We start from the raw sequence: 19,341 nt of genomic DNA, 5'->3' as shown, positions 1-19,341 counted from the left end.
GTCAATTGATTACAATTTGACAGTTTTATACTGCCATGCACTTTTAAACCTGTATCTAACAGTGACATTTAGTTCGGGTTATAATGTTATCATTAAATATACTGCCATATATTATAACAAATATAATTTGTACATTGTTTTGTTGACCATTTTAACTCTAGGAAAAGAAAGGGAAAACCCTTTTTTGTGTGTTTTATTCATGAAAACTGAGAACTACTTTTAAAATTACCATTCACAGTGGCATGTTTAACAATTTGTGTGTGTAGAATTAGGAAAGAGGGAAATAAGAAGTGGGTTTCCCTCAGCAGAATGATCATATTTGGGGTCCTTGGCATCAAAAAGTTAAAACTCCTGCATCAGTAATTTTCTATAATTAATACAAATAGAAAATGTCAAAACAACTGTGTAACACTTATATAATCTCAATGAACCATCACTTTTCATCACATTCAACAACATTGTTAAAAAGTGAAGTGGAAGTCACTATGTTATAGAGAAACACGCATTTCTTCATTTACCGATCTGATACCTACTGTTAAACTGCGACGCGCACACACATCCAACAACGTTTCACAGTCCACAAGCAAGCATCGCCCTCATCTGAGTTTAAGCCAATTACCGTTCTTTGTACTGTCGCTCAAACCACCCTCTAGCCAATCATCGTCCCCATTCTTTGCGAGGCAGCAGTGGCGGTAATGTTATTGAGTTTTCTACCCTGTTCGTCGGTGGCAAGTAGGAAACCCCAGGCCTACTGCAAACGCTAGATCTACCGACAACAAAACATCAGTATTCAAGTGGCAGTGGTGGTGAAAAATATCCGGTTAGTTCTGCATGAGATCCAAAGAGAGCATCGAAACATGGTGGTTCTCAAAATTGGAGAACAGGTGAGTGATGTCAGAAACAGCTAGCCGAGTCAAGCTAATAAGTGCTAACACGCCAGTGAACGACCCAGCAAGCTCACAGACGACTGAACTGTCCAAAGCCATTTAACTAAAGACGTATAAGAGGTCGAATATGTGCTACACTGTGCTAAAAGCAAAAAAAGAAAGCGAAACGTAATTTGTGGGTATTTGTTATCTCGTGCAGAAGGAATGTAGCTAATAGTTGCTAAGCTAAATGTCCGCGAGCCACGATATTAATATAACGCTTGTGACCGATGAAGTGTACATTGTTTCCAATCATCTGTTAAGTAATTAATAAACCGCACAAGTCTTCTGTTTCCTTTTTTTCTTAAGGCTAGGGCAACAGTTGGTCTCGTGAGGTTAGATGGTAAACATGTTTTTTAGTGCTGGCTATGAAAATGCTCAGATATCAGAGAGCTGGTTTTGTTTATGGATTTGAAGTTGAGAGTGATGAAAAATGATGATTAACGTACATTAATGTCAGTCTTTATTAACTGACAACTTGCTGAGTGCACGACAGGTGTATGGTCGACTATCAGTGACGCACAAGCCCAGTCATCCATCGCAGCTCTAAACAATTTGGGTTTTCAGCTGATCTTAGTGTTATGTAAATTCATTCGCTTTATAAATATATAGAGAGAGAGGGAGATTTCTAGTGTAGAGGAGATTCAAGAATAGAGTGACTTTACAAGTGGACCAAAGATGCCAAATATTTTGGACATCTGGCCTTCGTAATGATGACACTGCCAGAAAGGTTTATTTAAATGACTGATGTCATAGATTTCACCTGTCACATTACTGTCTCCCTCAGGATAACTGAATGTTAAGAGACTTGGAGCATTTCTACTGTTATTCCTGCAGTATAGCTTTTTCTTTCTTTTCTTTGACATTAAGTGTTTTGTACGCGTGAAATTTCTGATTTTCAATGGAATGTTTCACCCATTGACATATATGTGCGTTTAGCTGTCAAAATTGCATTGGTTCGGCAACAAAAATAAATAGATAAAAACAAAAAAAGACAGAGGAAATTTTGACCCATGTTACCTAATAAATAAATAAAAATTGAATAAGGTGATGACACTTGTTTTTAAATAAAATTACAATGCCAATTTCAATACCCCAACAAAAACTACTAGCCTAACTAATGTAAAGTTAAAATCAGGTTTGTGCAGCAGATTCTATCCTGTTATTGCTAACTTCACCTAACTGACTGTTTATGAAGATGCTTGCCTAGATTATTGACGTAAGTGTCGTATGTGTGTAATTGTCTGTTCAAGTGTGTTAAGACATGCAAGAAAACACAGTTCTAGTACTGAACTGAGTTTTCTTTGCTGACTTCTAAGTGCTTCAAATGCTTAAATTTGCTTGAATGTTTAACTTCATCAGACCGGTGTTCTCTGGAAGTCAAACCCATGACCTTGACATTACCGGTTGACCTCCAGAACCAGACAGAGAGTTCAGTATCGTGTTGTTTTAGTTTTTGTACATGTAGACATGTGTTTACATCACTCAGGCTCTGGTTAGGAAGGACGAGGAGATACAGAAGTGCTCATCTCCATGGTGATGGCATTAACTAGAGGAGCTCATTAAAGGAGACCGAACACGATCGCATCGCTTGAATAGACGATTAAAGCCGCATGCATGCAGTAGAGCGCAGGCCACATGTGACAAATAAAGCCTTGTCTCGGCTCAGAGTTACTGAAGGAGCCTTTTCAGATGAAGCTTTCTTCAAGCACAAGTGCTTGCTTGTTATGTTCTCACGACTCTCAGTGTGAGCTTGTCCTTCCGCTGACAAACTCAACTGACACTATCTGGTTTAGATAAGCCAGAGAAGATCTAGGAAGATGAACCTTTTGTATTAGTGATTAGTTAGATTTCCTTTTTCTTATTGTGCTTTCCAAAAAAAAAAAAAATACACTATCTAATATGGCGTGTGATTTCCGAAACTTCTGCGTGGTGTGAAACCTGAGGCAAATTAACACTTGGCTGTTATCAGAATTTTCTGCATCCCATTTCACAACACTCAAGAATGTGTGACTGAACACTTCCTGTAACTCTGGTATAGTGCACATGCTTCCCATGAGTCACAGCAAGCCTGTACTGCAAAAGATGCGGAAGGCATGTGCATTGTTCTCAACCGCAGTTTGTTTTTTAAAGTGATGACAAAGTTTGGAATATCTATAGAGATGAATATGGAAAGGAAACGGGTCTCTGCCAAGGGGAACTGGTGTCAGAGGTTTTCTTTGATATGGATGCACTCGTGGTTTTTATTTGTCTTCTGTGTCACCCGTTGGAACTGGCATTCTCTTTGTTTGTTGAAGCTGGCTAGATGTTTTATTGATAAACATCAAATTAGCTGTTTGTGTCCTTGATAAACCAGTAGCGCAAGCTAAGCTGCTGGGAGGAACAGTGGTGTCCAGTATGAACTCATGACAGTTTGGAGCAGATCTGCACTGTCTGCACCATCTGCTCTCTCCATGCTGGCGGAGACCATGATTTGCATCCATCTTTCAGTTAATGATGAACATTTTCTTATTCTGAGTCTCCTCACTGGTTGGGATTCTCCTTTAGGTTTAAAACAGCCCATTTATCTAATCATTTGTTTTAATATTTCATTACTTGAAATCATAAATTAACTGTTCATCCTTTTTGAACATGTACCTTATTTTTTTGGAATAAAGATCTGAGCATGGTTTTGATCATCCTCCTAGTGGATTTTGGTTCAGTATGTAAACCCTCAATTCAGAACCGCTCCGATACCGAAAATTCTGAGTATCTACCAATACTGATCTAATCCGAGCACTGTTTTTATTTATTTTTTTAAACAATGTATAATTTCTATACTTCTCTGTGTTGACCTGATCAACACTCTTTTGTGTGTTAAACACAATCTGCTACACATAAACAACTTCATTTTAATGAAAAATAACAATTGAAAAAATGTATAATCATAATCTATGAGAAAAATATTATTATAAACTAGTTCAGTGGATAATTCAGTAGCAAAAGATACTCTAGATTCTAGAAAAATCACGGGTGCACTATCATTTTATAAAATCTGGTGAAATATTATATTGACAAATAAAGGGAATAAGTCTTAAATCTGGTAAAATGTTACACATTGCTCTTTGTATTGTTGTAAAATACATTCATGAAAAAACAAGTATATACATTTATAGAGAAATATAAAAGACGTTTTTTTTAAATGTATAGCACAGTAATAAAGGCAGCAATGTGATGGATAGGACAGAACAAGAAAGACTATTAATACTCTTTGATTGCACAGAACAGTATTCTAATACTAAAGGTGCCCATATAGAGCAGCACAGAGCGCTTATGCACATCCTGTGTGCAGAATGATGAGCTTGAAACAACACAGAGTCACAGTGCGCAGCCCTCCGAGTCCACATAGAAAAGCTAGTACACACAAGCTGCTTGGCTTGAGTTCATCTTCAGTTCTCTCGTCACAGTTCAGTCAGTGTACTGTTGGTTAATGTCGACTCAGAGAGTGTCAGCATGTCAAAAAAGTCATAAATTAATGTTTACTGGAGACGCGACCGGTTCAAAAGATTCACTCCGATTTGGTTCAACACTAAGAAGAACCAGTTAAATCAAACGATTCGTTCGCAAACCAGACATCACTAGTACAAAGGGAAGATATATTGATGCGTAGTGTATTAAATCTGTGCGTTAGTTTATTGAGCCTTTTCCTTTAAAAACCTTGTTTTTAACAAAAAAATTGAGAGATTTATTGTATTGGGAAAGATGGAATTCAAATTGTGAAATACTGTGACGAAATACTGATTAAAGAAACAAAGTTCAATGTTATTATAATCTCTCCTTTAAAACATGTTTGTTTACTAGAATGAAAGCATGACGTATTTTTATTTTTTTTATTTAATCATTGTAGGAAAAAAGAAAATTGACCAATGATTAAAGATTTATGTCAATTTGCACTGCAGCTCAAAAAGCCATAGCGAGGAGGCAGAAGCTGGTTTTATTTAGAATCACTCTGGCACTTGAGCATGCATTTACATAAGCAGTACACAGGCAGTCTCATGACAACACTACCTCAAGGTGCTGCTGCTTCAGTTTACTGTCTGAACAGAAGTCTTCAGGGAAGAGAGTCAACCATGTTTTCCCAGTTATTGCAAACAAGTTATCAGACTCTGCATTTAAGTTCACGTGTCAGGGCACAGATGAAATGTCACGGTACCGATTTGGCCATGCTTCTCCTTGAAATGTGTGTGTCTCTGTCTTTCAGCCTGCCCTGCTAAAAGCTATTTTCAATGTTGATCCGGATGAAGTACGCTCTCTCGTTTTCAAGAAAGAAGATGTGAATGTACAAGTAAGAAAAAAATGGCTGGATTTGAAATCGATCCACTTTTTATATTTCGAATTGGTTCACTTAATAATAAACTACTTATTTCAGGACAATGAAAAAAGGACACCGCTGCACGCAGCTGCTTACCTAGGAGATGCTGAGATTATAGAGCTCTTAATATTATCAGGTAAATGCATCTGGAATAATGAAACTCATTTTCTGAAGCTTCTCGCATCTCCTCCCTGTGATTCCAGGTGTCTTCAAATGTGGCTTTGATGTATTGTCATACTGTTATTCATGTTTTGCTTGTGGTGTAGGGGCGAGGGTGAATGCCAAAGACAACAAATGGCTGACTCCTCTGCACCGCGCAGTGGCATCCTGCAGTGAGGTATTACAACACACAGACACACACTTGGATTCTGTAGGTTTTGCTTAAACTTTGCTTCCTGAAGAACAGAATTGTCACAGTACCATAATTTCTGTAGGCAATACCAAAATAGTGACACAGATTCCGACAGCACAGCAAAGGCTAATGTGCTTTTAAAACGAACAAATATTTTATATCTACAAAAAATGTTAAATATTTTGGTCACACTTTATTTTAAGAACCCATTCTTCCTATTAACAAACCATTAACTATGATTTTGTCTAAAACTGTGTAGGATTAGGGATATGTAGAATATGGTCATGCCAAGTACTAATAAAGAATCAATATGTTAATAATAAGCATTTAGTTAATAGTCAAAATTGGTCCTCATACTAAAGTGTTACCTATATTTTATATAAATATTTTAAATGAAAATGGTGTAGTCTACAGTTGATTAAGTAAATATTTCATAAATTAAGTAAATACTGCATCCAGTAATGCGTGTTCACAGTGTGTGTGTGTGTGTGTGTGTTCACTGCTCTGTGTGTGTGCACTTTGGATGGGTTAAATGCAGAGCACGAATTCTGAGTATGAGTAACCATTCTTGGCTGAATGTCACTTCACTATTATCGGTAATAAAAAAAAGTCAAAGAAAAAAACAAGCAAAGGAATAAATAAAAGCAAAAAAGAAAATACATAAGTAATGTAAAAGCTTCTGTTAGGTTTACAGGGTGTTTGTGAGTCTTAAATGTTCTTAATTTAATAATTAAGTTGCATGAATTGCAGAAAATGCATATAGTTTCCAATACAAACATTCTTAAATTAAGATACATTTACTTAAAATGTAAAGTCTTGGAAAAACGGAACAAAATTAAGTGAGTTTATGCTTAACTTATTTCCATATTCTAGTGGTTTTGAGCAGAGCTATTCAAGCTTTAAACTATTTTACATTGTAAATTGAAAAAGTAATGGAGATTGGTTCAAATTTTCAAACTTTACAACTCATTGTGTGTTCACTAGACATTCTCATTAATAGAAGATATTGAAGTATTGTGTTCTCTTCAATTCATTTCTTTTTTTACTTGGTCTTTAAAAGGTCATACATTTACCTTCATAAAACCTGCAAAAACCCTGTATCATAAACTTCAGGCATTAATATTTTTGAGCTTGAGAATTGACAAAATGTGACTTGCTTGAAGCTGTGGAAGTATGCAACTACAAATTAAGGTAAAAAAATGAAAAGTAAGGCTTCAGCTAATTGATCCGTGTCTTCCTGTGACCTTGTGCCCTGCAGGAGGCGGTTCAGGTTTTGTTGAAGCACTCTGCCGATGTGAACGCTCGCGATAAGAACTGGCAGACTCCTCTACATGTGGCGGCTGCTAACAAAGCGGTCCGCTGCGCTGAGGCATTGGTGCCACTGCTTAGCAATGTTAATGTATCAGATCGGGCTGGACGCACAGCTCTGCACCACGCTGCCCACAGTGGCCACCTGGAGGTCAGTCAACAGCCATTTGCATATGTTTGGGTTTGTTGAAACGATGGTTCAGAATTCATAAAGTACTTGGAGATACAGTTGAGAGATGTATGTTTATCATTATTTCAATTCCATTTTTTTCACACACTGTTTTATTGTCCTCCATGTGTAAAGTATAATAACATGTTTTTCTGCTGTCAGATGGTGCGGTTACTGCTATCCAGAGGAGCAAATATAAATGCGTTTGATAAGAAGGACAGAAGGGCGATCCACTGGGCGGCATTCATGGGTGAGACGAATCGATTATTTGTTTTCCAGCCTTTTGCACAACTTTATGTGGGGTGTTGTAAATTCCCAACCCTTTTAACCCATCAGGTCACATCGAGGTGGTCAAACTGCTGGTGTCTCATGGCGCTGAGGTGATGTGTAAGGATAAGAAAGCTTACACACCCATCCATGCTGCAGCGTCCAGCGGGATGATCAGTGTGGTGAAGTATCTGCTGGACCTAGGAGTGGATGTGAGTGTTCACATTGTCCTACTTTCTTAAAATGCATGTCTTTCAAACGAGCCGATATTTAATATCTACATTATAGATCATAGTAACCATTAAGTTTTATAAGAAAAATTCTTCATAACACTAATGTTGTGATTCTTCCTTGATTTACAGCTTGTAAATAATTGAGAGGCATTTTAAGTAGTGATTAACATGAGTGAAGCTGATATGTCACACTAGTATTAGCATAAAGGAGTCACAAACTGCTTTTATTATTTTATACTATATTCTGAGGTCTCCTTATAATGTGATAAAGATTTTCCATAAAAAAACTGGGAAAAAAAGTATATTTTCTGTCCTGTTTTGAACCCCCTCATCAGAACGCTCTTTTTGAATTGGTGTGGCAAATTGTGGACTCAGAAGTTACTGCCCAAGCTATGATTGGCTATCAGTTGTGTGTATTTGACAGCCTGCATCCTACACATATGGACATTGCTGTGTTTTAGGTCAAAAATACATAAAGACTTGGTGTATATCAAATGATCTGTAATAAGACAATCCCATGCACTTTATCGTGCAGCCCTAGTCAAATTGTTCCTTGTTTGATCAATTGATTTTCCTGCAGATTTGTTTACAAAGTACCAAGTTCTTGCTGATGAGGTCTGGATCTTCATTAAGAATAAAGTTAATTCTCTCTTTCCTAATGCTGGGATTAGAAGGAAGGCAATGCAAATACTTGTCTTCAGAGCATGTTTATTTTTTGGTTTCTGCCTCGACATGCGTTTGACTCTCGTGTTATTTACACTATGTGCACAAGTCAGTGGGCAGAGCTACACCGGCAGTGATTTAGAAGCAGGCGTTGATCTACCTCTGCGGAGGCGGTGTTTAGCCACACTATCATGACATAGATTGGCACATTCCACATGCTGTCGTTTTGGCAGTAAATGTTGGATTGGTGTGTAAAATGTCATTTTGTTTTAGTTAAAACATCATGAATATTTTAAACTAGATTTTTTTTTACAATACATACATCATTATTCAACACATTACAGTGCGTCACGATATCTTAATTGAAAGACAGACAGACTCTCATGTGAATCTGTTGCACAGTTTCAGTCTGTCTCAAGTGGTTTGCTTTACTTCTGTCCATTGCTGCATCTTTTAAAATGTAATGTAAAATGTCAAATCAAAATGTTATGTTTTTCATGGAATTCAATGCCAAACTTTTCAATGCCAAACTTTTTTAAATGCTTATGTGCCCGTTCGTATTGATTAGCGCTAGTGTCACATGACGTTAACCATTTTGGCAGGGAGCAAGTTGATTTTAAATTTTCAGTTTGGCAAATGAACAAAGTGGCAATCTGTTTGATTGACTAGAACATAATAAAATGCTTGCTTTCACGCAGTCATTTGAACTCTTGCGGGCGGTTCGGTCCAAGTATGGTTCAGACGGCATCATGCTAACCTTTTGATCTAGAGATCCGCTTCAAAAGAGCTACAAGAGTAGACTGCTGTGCTTATGAAGAGCACGGATAACTAATTGGGCTACTGCACAATGCTTACATTGGTTGCACACCTCCGTTCAGTCTCATTCAGTCATACAGTAATTAAACCACAGTGTGAATGTCTGAACATTTGAACTATGCACATGCTTACAGATAAATGAGCCAAACGCGTATGGGAACACGCCTCTGCACGTGGCTTGCTACAACGGTCAGGATGTAGTGGTGAACGAGCTGATCGAGTGTGGCGCGAATGTGAACCAGGTTAACGAGAAGGGCTTCGCACCCTTGCACTTCACCGCCGCCTCACGGCACGGAGCGCTCTGCCTTGAGCTGCTCGTGGGAAATGCAGCCGATGTCAATATCAAGGTGGGACCTCTACTATGGCTGCCCATGTGTGACAAAAATCACAAGTGTATTCCGTTGTCACTTGGTTATTTATCTTTTTGCAGAGTAAGGATGGTAAGACTCCTCTACATATGACTGCGCTCCGCGGGAGGTTCTCAAGATCTCAGGCCATTATTCAAAACGGCGAGTCTTGAGTTTTGAAATTGTCCATTACCCGTGTGCAAACCTGCAGTATCTGACAGCGTCTTGTTTGTTTCGTATACGTGTAGGTGCTGAGATAGACTGTGAAGATAAGAACGGAAATACTCCTCTGCACATCGCGGCTCGATACGGACACGAGCTTCTCATCAACACACTGATCACTAATGGAGCTGATACAGCCAAGTGAGAATTCCCATGTGCCTGCTAATTACTCAATGTAACAGATTTGTTTCATTTCTGCATTAACTGTGGAAATCTAGATGAAGGCAGAAAAATTATTTGTGCGTATACAGCGAGATGCTCCTGTCTGTCTGGTTGTAACATTGTGTTTTTCTTTTAGGAGGGGAGTTCATGGCATGTTTCCACTGCATTTGGCTGCCCTCAGCGGCTACTCAGACTGCTGTCGTAAACTGCTGTCATCTGGTAAGCTGTATCACTGCTCAGATTGTCAGCCAGTGCACTCTTTGTGCATGGATTACATAATGAATTGCAACGTAACAGCAAGTTTGTGTCTTCCAGGCTTTGATATAGACACCCCTGATGACTTTGGAAGGACCTGTTTACACGCTGCTGCTGCCGGCGGGTGAGATTATGTTAGATTTTATGGTCGATGATGACGGTTTTTCTTGGTCCCAGTCTGTTTATTTATTAAAAAAAAGAAGAAGAAGAAGAAATATTGATATTTTGTGGGGCATAAATGTCAGAATTATACAAATATTAAAAGAATACAATGTTTGAAAAAAAACCCTGTATTCGTTTTGCGCAATCTTATTTGTTGCTTAAAAAAAAGTTAAACAAAAAAAGTATACAAATCAATGTCTTTACAAAACAAGACTTATTTATATTTTGAAACAACACCCATAATTTAATGTCTTAAAATATCTGATAATTTAACCTTTTTATTATAAGTTTATACCAAGGTTAGTTCATATTGTGTGTTAGTTCATATTTATTTTTCATGAAGTTTTTATATATTTTGTACTTGGGTGTATTCAGTGTGCATGTTAAATATGATAAAAATAAAGCTAAAATGTTTACTGGTGGTTGCAATACAACATCATTACATTACATGTAAATGGTATTAATGTTTTTCAAATCATATGAAACCAGCGTCAATGAGTGTTTCTTAGAAGCTGACATGACTAAACCTTTAACCTTTTCAGGGGTGAGTTTAAAATATTCTAGCGCTCCCCCCAGAGTGAGGTTTTTCAGGTGACCGTCAATTTAGAACGTTTCCCCTTACTGTTTCCATGGCGACACGTCATGCTTGTCACGTGACACACCACGTTCGCGGTAACACTGTATGACCGATGGATCGCTTTTATTTAGTTTTTTCTTTATTCCAATATTCATAAACTTGCTTACCCTGTCATGAAAAATCTGATATTCTGATTCACAAATATGTGTAAATGAGTGTTTTGTAGTTCAAAAACATTTCTAAATGATATTGATTGTGAAAATACATGCAAATAAGTGGCAGAACTGGGAGAAGAATAGAGTCAACTTTATAGTTAGTTACACGGTATTTGATATGAATAAAAACTTAAATTATATTGAGGTTAAAAGTATTTTTTTTATTATTATTGTGAATAATTCATCTTTGCCACTAACCAGTCTAGTGCAACCCATTTAATGTTTCATTCATGTAGCTTGAGTCTTTATTGCTGTATCTAATTAAAATGTGTTTTCTACCACAGGAACCTTGATTGTCTGAATCTTCTCCTCAACACAGGGGCAGATTTCAACAGGAAGGACAGCTTTGGAAGGTGTGTTTTCTCTGCACCTAGTCATTCATTATGCATCATGATATTTTTGATTGTGAGGTTTGAGCGTACGGTCTCTTCTTTAGGACACCTTTGCACTACGCAGCTGCAAACTGCAACTACCAGTGCCTGTTTGCTTTGGTGGGTTCAGGAGCCAATGTCAATGAGCTTGACAAGAGGGGCTGCACCCCCCTCCATTACGCCGCTGCTTCGGACGCAGATGGAAAGTAAGTTGCTGTATCCCATATTAGCGAATGGTGTGCATAACTTATTAAATGACAAGTATTTACCAGTCTCTCGTTCCCTAACTAGGTGCCTGGAATATTTGCTGAGGAATGATGCCAACCCAGGGATCCGAGACAATCAGGGCTACAATGCAGTGCATTACGCCTCTGCTTATGGACACCGCCTGTGTCTGGAGCTGGTGAGATAGCTTAAAATCATGTGACTAGGTCTATGTTTTCGATATTTTCAGCTTAATATACTTCTGTATTCTTCATCAGATTGCGAGTGAAACTCCTTTAGATGTGGTAAGTGCTGTGACGCTCAACGTAAACCTCTTTAAGACTGTCGCAGAGTGATGAGACCTAATTAGATCCTGTCTCTTGTTTTGAAGTTAATGGAAACCTCAGGGACAGACATCCTAAATGACTCTGATGTACGTGCTCCTGTGAGCCCTCTCCACCTGGCTGTGAGTACAGTCTCCATCTGGTTTGTGCACCAAATGTTGAGAAACACTGCAATTCTCTTATGCTTTCTGGCTTGGGTTCTTCTCCGATTATATTTAACGGTTGTTTTAACGGATGTCCTCAGGCATATCATGGACATCACCAGGCTCTTGAGGTATTGGTTCAGTCTTTGCTGGATTTGGATGTGAAAACAGCACAAGGACACACGCCGCTGGACCTGGCTGCCTTCAAAGGCCACATTGAATGTGTGGATGTGCTCATCAACCAGGGGGCTTCCATCCTGGTGAAAGACTACACGCTCAAGCGCACCCCCATCCACGCCGCTGGTATGGTGTGCAAAGACTAATGAGATTACATGACCTTCAGTTATTTGCATAGTTTGTGACCAGACACAGATTGTGATTCAGTTGGGAATCTGAATTACTTTTATTGGTTAATCTAAAGGAAAAAGTCTCATTTTATAATAAAACTAAGGACTATAGATATACAAAGATGGTTCATTCTTATGAAAGGCCGCTGAGTGAACAGTCTTTCATTGAAAGGGACTTTAATAAAACACCTAAAAAAGTGTTAGGAATCATTAGTTGTTTTCTCTTATAAGAATTCAACCACCTCCCAAACCCCAATCCCCTAATGTCATCATCCATCGTGATGTTTCACTTAAGACACCCCATGAATGTTTAACTAAGATTGATGGTCAAATCAGGCTCCTCCTATTGATGCATTGAATCTTCGACTATTCGGGGTCACCCTTACTCTCATGACACACGTGTCTTCTCTTTTGCCTTGCAGCCACAAATGGTCACTCTGAATGTCTCCGTTTGCTCATCGGAAATGCTGACCTGCAGAGTGCAGTGGATATTCAGGATGGGATTGGCCAGTAAGTACATGAGACTATTTTCCAGTTTCTTCTTGTAGAAAATAATAATAGAAAATTATAGATTGCGGAGTCAGAGTCATTTATTTGGTTTCAGGACGCCTCTGATGCTGTCAGTGCTGGGTGGACACACAGAATGTGTTTACTCCCTTATTAATAAAGGAGCCAATGTCGATGCCAAAGACAAACGGGGCCGCACTGCTCTGCACAGAGGGGTAAATCACGACTGAGTTTCTTCAGTATTTCTACTGATTCTGGCTCTCACCTGTGCTAGTGCTTCAAAGCGTGGCTCATGGCTGTGTGTGTTGTTCCATTCAGGCGGTGACGGGTCATGAGGAGTGTGTGGAGGCCCTGCTGCAGCAAAATGCCAGTTTCATGGTACGGGACTGTAGGGGGCGCTCTCCAGTGCACCTTGCAGCCGCCTGTGGCCACGTTGGGGTTCTGGGGGGCTTTCTGCATGCTGCCCAGTCAGTAGAGACCATTCCTGTCATCACTGACCACCAGGGCTACACGCCCCTGCACTGGGCCTGTTACAACGGTGAATAAACACACTTGCCAATCACAGATCGATGCACCCTACCAGTTTAAATGCCTGCTTGCACCAAGTCTGATGAAAATAATACAGGGTTCCCACTCTCATTGAAATGTCAGGGAGTTTTTTAAAACTGGTTTCCAGACATGGTAAAGTCATGGAAATTTCTATAGCCATTTAATATAAAGTATTTTTACTACTTTGAATTTCTGGTTATGATCTGTTTGAAGGCTCAGGAAGTCAAAACCTCTTGAGCTACATTCAAATTTAACTTGTTTGCTTTTTTAAGGGACTTTCACTTACTCATATGCATAATTATTATGCATAATCGTATTTTAAGGAATAGTTATTTGCGTACAAATGGAAATCCTCTTCAGCACTCATTGTGTAATGATGATAATGTAGTAATCACGATCGACTGGACAAGTCATGGACATTCATTGGTCAGAAAGGGTGGGAACCCTGTAAATGGCACTTTGGTGTCTGTTTGTCATTCGATGCAAAATGTTAACACTGGAATGTTTTTTTTTTTGTTTTGTTTTTTTAATCTCTTTGTTAAAATCTCAATGTTATAGTTTGTTGTGACTAGACCCGACAAGGTGAAATGCCAACCAGCCCAATCACGAAATATGATCGAAATATGTCTGACTTATTTTTTTCTTCTTTCTCTTTGAGCAGGACTCCAGAAGCTTGTTAGATAAACTGTTGTTACACCAAATTATCTCTCTGCAGGTCATGACACATGTGTTGAAGTGTTGCTGGAGCAGGAGTTATTTCATAAGACTGAAGGGAACACCTTTAGCCCGCTTCACTGTGCTGTGTAAGTGCACTCGGTTTGGGTTGGTATGTGATTGTGTTTAAAAGGGCAAAATATTGAAGCTGTTTTTTTGTTATGACCTTCAGTATAAATGACAATGAAGGAGCGGCTGAGATGTTGATAGAGACACTTAGTCCTGCCATCGTCAACTCTACGGATTCCAAAAACAGGTGCTGGTCTTCTTGTTTATTTAGTCTTTCATCCATTTAGATCGATGTGGCTTGTGAGGACAATTTTTCTTTTCTTTTTTGAAATAGTATGGTATGAGTAATAACGTTCAATTTATTTAATGTTAGATCAATAGTGACAAAACAGTGCTGTTATTAATTAAAACTAAAACTTTCAAAATTAATTTTAGTTAAAGTTTAAATAAAATAATACTTAGAAATCTTGAAAGTTGAAATACTAAAATTACTAAAACTGAAAAAAATGGCAATTCAAAATATTGATAAGTACTATAATAGTTTTCAAATAATGCTAAAATAACACTGATAAAATCTTAACTGTAATAGTAAATATCACAATTTTGCTAATGGAAATTGAACTAAAACTGTTCTGTATATTACCTAATAATGTCATTTTTTAAGAGATCAAAAATATGCTCATGCAGAAAAAGGTGTCAGCATGTGCCTTATAAGTATTGATAAACAGCCAATATAATAGACATATGTATGCTAATAAGCAACTAGTTAATAGTGAGAACTGGTCCTTTAAATAAAGTGTTATCTTATTTTAATTTTTTTTTGAACCATCACTTTTTATGGTTGAGGTCCATTTTATAACCGTTTTCCTCTGTGACAGGACTCCTCTTCATGCTGCAGCGTTCACGGATCACGTGGAGTGTCTGCAGCTCTTGCTGGGTCATAACGCACAGGTGAACTGTGTGGATGCTGGAGGCAAAACCCCACTCATGATGGCTGCTGAGAACGGCCAGACTAATGCAGTCGGTAGGACTTCAACACTCAAACCTCAAATGTTTTCCTTTTTTTTTTTTTTTTAGTTAACTGAGTTTGTGTTTGTTTTTTGATGTGTCACGATGTCTGTCTGTGTTTGGCAGAGGTGTTGGTGAGCAGCGCAAAAGCAGATCTCACACTACAGGATGCCAACAAAAACACTGCTCTCCATCTGGCCTGCAGTAAGGTACGAAACACTCTGTTCTCTCATGTCTTAATTCCATAAGTTATACCCATCTAGTATATATTGTGATGTTCTCCTATCTGTTACTGTATTGATTTTCATTTGATCTCGATAGGGTCATGAAACCAGTGCCTTGTTGATCTTGGAGAAGATCACTGACCGAAACCTCATCAACTCCACCAGTGCAGCTTTACAAACGTAGGGTCAACACACAGAAATTATGCACTTTCACCGATGTACAAATATATATTCAACTATAAGCCTAATATTAAATTGTCATGTTCCAGGCCCCTGCATGTGGCTGCCAGGAATGGCTTGACTGTGGTTGTCCAAGAACTACTAGCTAAGGGTGCTAGTGTGCTAGCCGTTGATGAAAATGGTAAATGCTGATGATTTCTAATCTTAACCTGACTATAGATTTTCGTATGTTTAAAATGTTTAGAGATTTGCAATATGTTGTGGATGATTTTATATATATATATATATATATATGTGTGTGTGTGTGTGTGTGTGTATGAGTTGTATTAACATTTTTCAAATATAGGCATCAGCTGATAAGGTTTTTCAGTTTGGCCGATGTGTTTGAAGCAGGACCTTTATTTTGACTGCGGTGAAAACAGTAGTGGTTCAGCACACATTGCTCTCATTCTCCCTCTTGTTTGTTGTTTTCATTTAACAATTCTGTCTAATACAGATAGAAGTCTTTTTAATAATCAAATAGAACGGTTAAACAAAGGAATTAAAATGTATACAAAAAAAGTGTATCTTAACGATTGCTTTTATATTATTGGTAGAAAGGCAAACATTATATATATATATATATATATATATATATATATATATATATATATATATATATATATATATAAACCGTGAACTATGATTATAGTTTGGTTTAGGTATGTACCTACAGCATAGGTTATATTTGGAAATAATTATCATAATTTCTTTTCTTTCTCTAAAAGGCTATACTCCAGCCCTGGCTTGTGCTCCTAACAAAGATGTGGCAGATTGCCTGGCGCTAATCCTGGCCACCATGATGCCCGTGTCTCCCGGCGGAGGAGCGGTGCCCAGCCTCACGTTCAGTGCCATCAATCACTACACCAGCCCCACCAAAAGCGTCACGTTCGACAGTCTGCCCATGCTCCGCTCCGAACACAGCTCCTACTGCAGTTTCAACAGCATCGGTCGCCATGACGGCTTCTACAAGGACGACGAGCTAAACGACTCGGACTCAGAGACGTACTGAGGAGAAGGAAAGGAGAGGCACACATTTTGTCTTAATTACCAGCGGCCAGCCCCTCCGCAGAGCCTTAAGAGTCTCTACACACACCACACGCAAACAAACAGATGTACGAGGCGCAGCAGGCTGGCCCTCCCAGCCCCCTTATCCATCAGCTCAACCTCTGCCAGCACATCTTGCCATACACAAATATGACGGAGAAGTTGGCGGACCTCTAGACATGGCAATAAAAGACAAGAATCAGCAGCCTGGGAGCAACTTTTGCACAAGCAGTTTGACACTGTCGTAGTGCAACTGGGATTGGACGTTCAGATCCTCCCTCGCGAAAGACTGGCAATATTTGTGATGCTTTCAACGGTTTCAAGTCAGCGTGCACTTCTGAATCGATCATTTACATTTACTTGGAAAGAAATGATTTATTTTTTAAAATGCGATTTTAATACCTGTCTACTTCTCTGTCCCTCTGAGGGGGATAAAATAAAAAATCTAATAAAAATCAGCGTTTCAGTAGTTTCAAAACCGCAGGGGCAAATTGCGGACATGAACATCAGCGTTGTAATGATTCTGGCCACAAGCATGAGTGATGTTAAAATGCTAACTGTCTCCATCTTCAGTTTTAGGATAAATTATTCCTTTTATCTATGGTATTTATTTTTACTTTCCATATTTCATCATCATTTTGTGCCTTCATAAATTACTGTATGGAGGGAAGGGGCAGCTTGAGAGAACAAATGAGATGCACAAGAAGTACAACACTACGTCTGTGAAAAGCACTGAAAATGAAGAGGCAAACGGCTCCCAGCATGCTTTGCTCCAGAATGAGGAACACTGTGTAAACCAATGGTAGAACAGAATTCGATCTCTTTGTATGTTGAGATATAAATATATATTTTTTTCTGGCTCTTATTAACATGACTTTTTTGGGCAGATATGCTCGCTTCGATTTAGCAAATGAAACCACTCGATCCTTCTGTGATGGCCTGTCAGAAACCTGTGTTTGTCTCTTTTCAAGCTTTGATTTTGGAATGATTGAAACTGGAAATCTGTTCAATACAGCTTCCCGGCTGAGAGGGGGTCAGCGGGGATCTGTTTCCTTTTCTGTCCTCTTCTTTGGGGAAAAGGAGAGTGATTGGTGCGGTCGATGGCCGCTGATGCCCCCTACTCACAAGAGATTCCTGTATATTTTATGGTTGATTAAATAAATGAGTTCAGTAATTTGAATCTATTATTTTTCTTATTCTCAAATGTTTAAAGCTGCAGTCCGTATCCATTGTAAAAAAAAAAAAAAATTATGTAATGAGTACATCAAGAATCCATCACCTCGTTACACCTAATAAGTGTTTATATCCGGTCTATTTTAGATCAGTTCTGGTATGAACCCAGCACGTGTATGATTCATCATAGACATAAACGGATATAGGTAGCTCCAATGTTCTTGCGCAGGATGTGCGCAGTTCTTTTTATTAATCTCTAGAGCACTAAAAGTTGTGGAATGCAGTAGGGGTGGGAATCGAAAATCAATTCAAGTAATGAAGCAAGTAAATCTTGAGTGAGTCGTTGAAACCTTCCATTCATATATTCCATAAGATTTGTTTATTGTATATATATATATATACATATATATATTTTTCGGAATTATGAGAGAACCACAACGTTCAATTAAAATAAAAAAAATTCTAAATTGATACAGTATTTTGCAGCTCTATTTTGCATAAAAACAGTACTGTTTTATAGTCAGCTGATTTTTGTTCATGGTATTTAGCAGCAATACATTTTTTTGCAAAAAGAGAAAAAATAAGTTTGATTTCAAAATGTTTGACTAATTTTTTTTAACCACACTTAAATTGAAAATGGGAATCGATAAGCAAAATTTTATTTGGAATTGATCAAAATAAAATTACATTACATTTGCATTAAATGTATTCATTTAGCAGACACTTTTATCCAAAGCAACTTACAGATGAAGACAGTGGAAGCAATCAAAAACAACAAAAAGAGCAATGATAAGTGCTATAACAAGTCTCAATTAGGTTAATACAGTACACGTAGCATGGGATTTTAACTAATATAATAAATAAAAAGAAAACAATAAAAAATAAAAGAATAGAGCAAGCTAGTTAGAGGTATTTACACACACACATACATATACAATTGCATAATAAATGAAAAGAAAATAGAATACAAAAAGATTAGAAAGATATACCCAGGAAATTTATAGGTATTATTAAGGTAAATTATACCCAGTCCTAGACTGCAGCTTTAAGAAAACTATTTACAGGTAAAGGAATTGATGGAAAAAGTATGAAATTGTTACTTGCAGACCTATCTTAAATTTATAGTGAAGAAAAAAAACAATTATAAACATTCATATGAATGTTATATTGTATTATGTATATATATATATATATATATATATATATATATATATATATATATATATTAGTTCATATATTAATTCAGCTATCTAGCTCAACTTTAAAAGCCTATAATTTGTGCTTTTTAGACATAATATTCATAAAAATAATAAAGATTTTAAAATAATAGAAACAGAATGAGGAGCCTTGTGTATAAACACCACATTGAATAGTGGACCTTTGTAGGGTTTTTTCTGTCTTAAAAAAAAGATAAGCTACATATATATTTTTTATTAGATTTATATAATTGTCTAGTA

General features: G+C 37.7%; 1 protein-coding gene across 2 annotated transcripts; it reads left to right on the top strand.

The window, feature by feature from the left end:
- The first annotated feature begins 608 nt into the window (after positions 1 to 608).
- Positions 609 to 17,891, top strand: ankrd28b (ankyrin repeat domain 28b). 2 transcript variants are annotated; one of them, XM_052578491.1, is made up of 28 exons: positions 615 to 884; positions 5,167 to 5,250; positions 5,335 to 5,413; positions 5,544 to 5,614; positions 6,888 to 7,088; positions 7,269 to 7,356; positions 7,443 to 7,585; positions 9,220 to 9,432; positions 9,516 to 9,594; positions 9,681 to 9,795; positions 9,953 to 10,035; positions 10,132 to 10,195; positions 11,310 to 11,378; positions 11,462 to 11,602; positions 11,688 to 11,799; positions 11,879 to 11,905; positions 11,992 to 12,066; positions 12,189 to 12,390; positions 12,857 to 12,944; positions 13,039 to 13,156; positions 13,260 to 13,479; positions 14,206 to 14,293; positions 14,377 to 14,460; positions 15,092 to 15,237; positions 15,348 to 15,430; positions 15,543 to 15,625; positions 15,715 to 15,806; positions 16,393 to 17,891. In XM_052578491.1, exons 1-28 carry the CDS (start codon positions 858 to 860, stop codon positions 16,674 to 16,676), a joined length of 3,159 nt encoding a protein of 1,052 aa, XP_052434451.1. In that variant the 5' UTR covers positions 615 to 857; the 3' UTR covers positions 16,677 to 17,891. The 2 variants fall into 2 exon arrangements, with proteins under 2 accessions (XP_052434450.1, XP_052434451.1); XM_052578490.1 differs by having other exon boundaries at positions 609 to 884; positions 9,953 to 10,195.
- The last annotated feature ends 1,450 nt before the right edge of the window (positions 17,892 to 19,341 follow it).

This window comes from Carassius gibelio, chromosome B16 (genome assembly GCF_023724105.1).
Source record: "Carassius gibelio isolate Cgi1373 ecotype wild population from Czech Republic chromosome B16, carGib1.2-hapl.c, whole genome shotgun sequence".
Taxonomy (NCBI): domain Eukaryota; kingdom Metazoa; phylum Chordata; class Actinopteri; order Cypriniformes; family Cyprinidae; genus Carassius; species Carassius gibelio.
The sequence above is the reverse complement of the archived record's forward strand: the minus strand, read 5'-3'. Positions and strand labels throughout refer to the sequence as shown.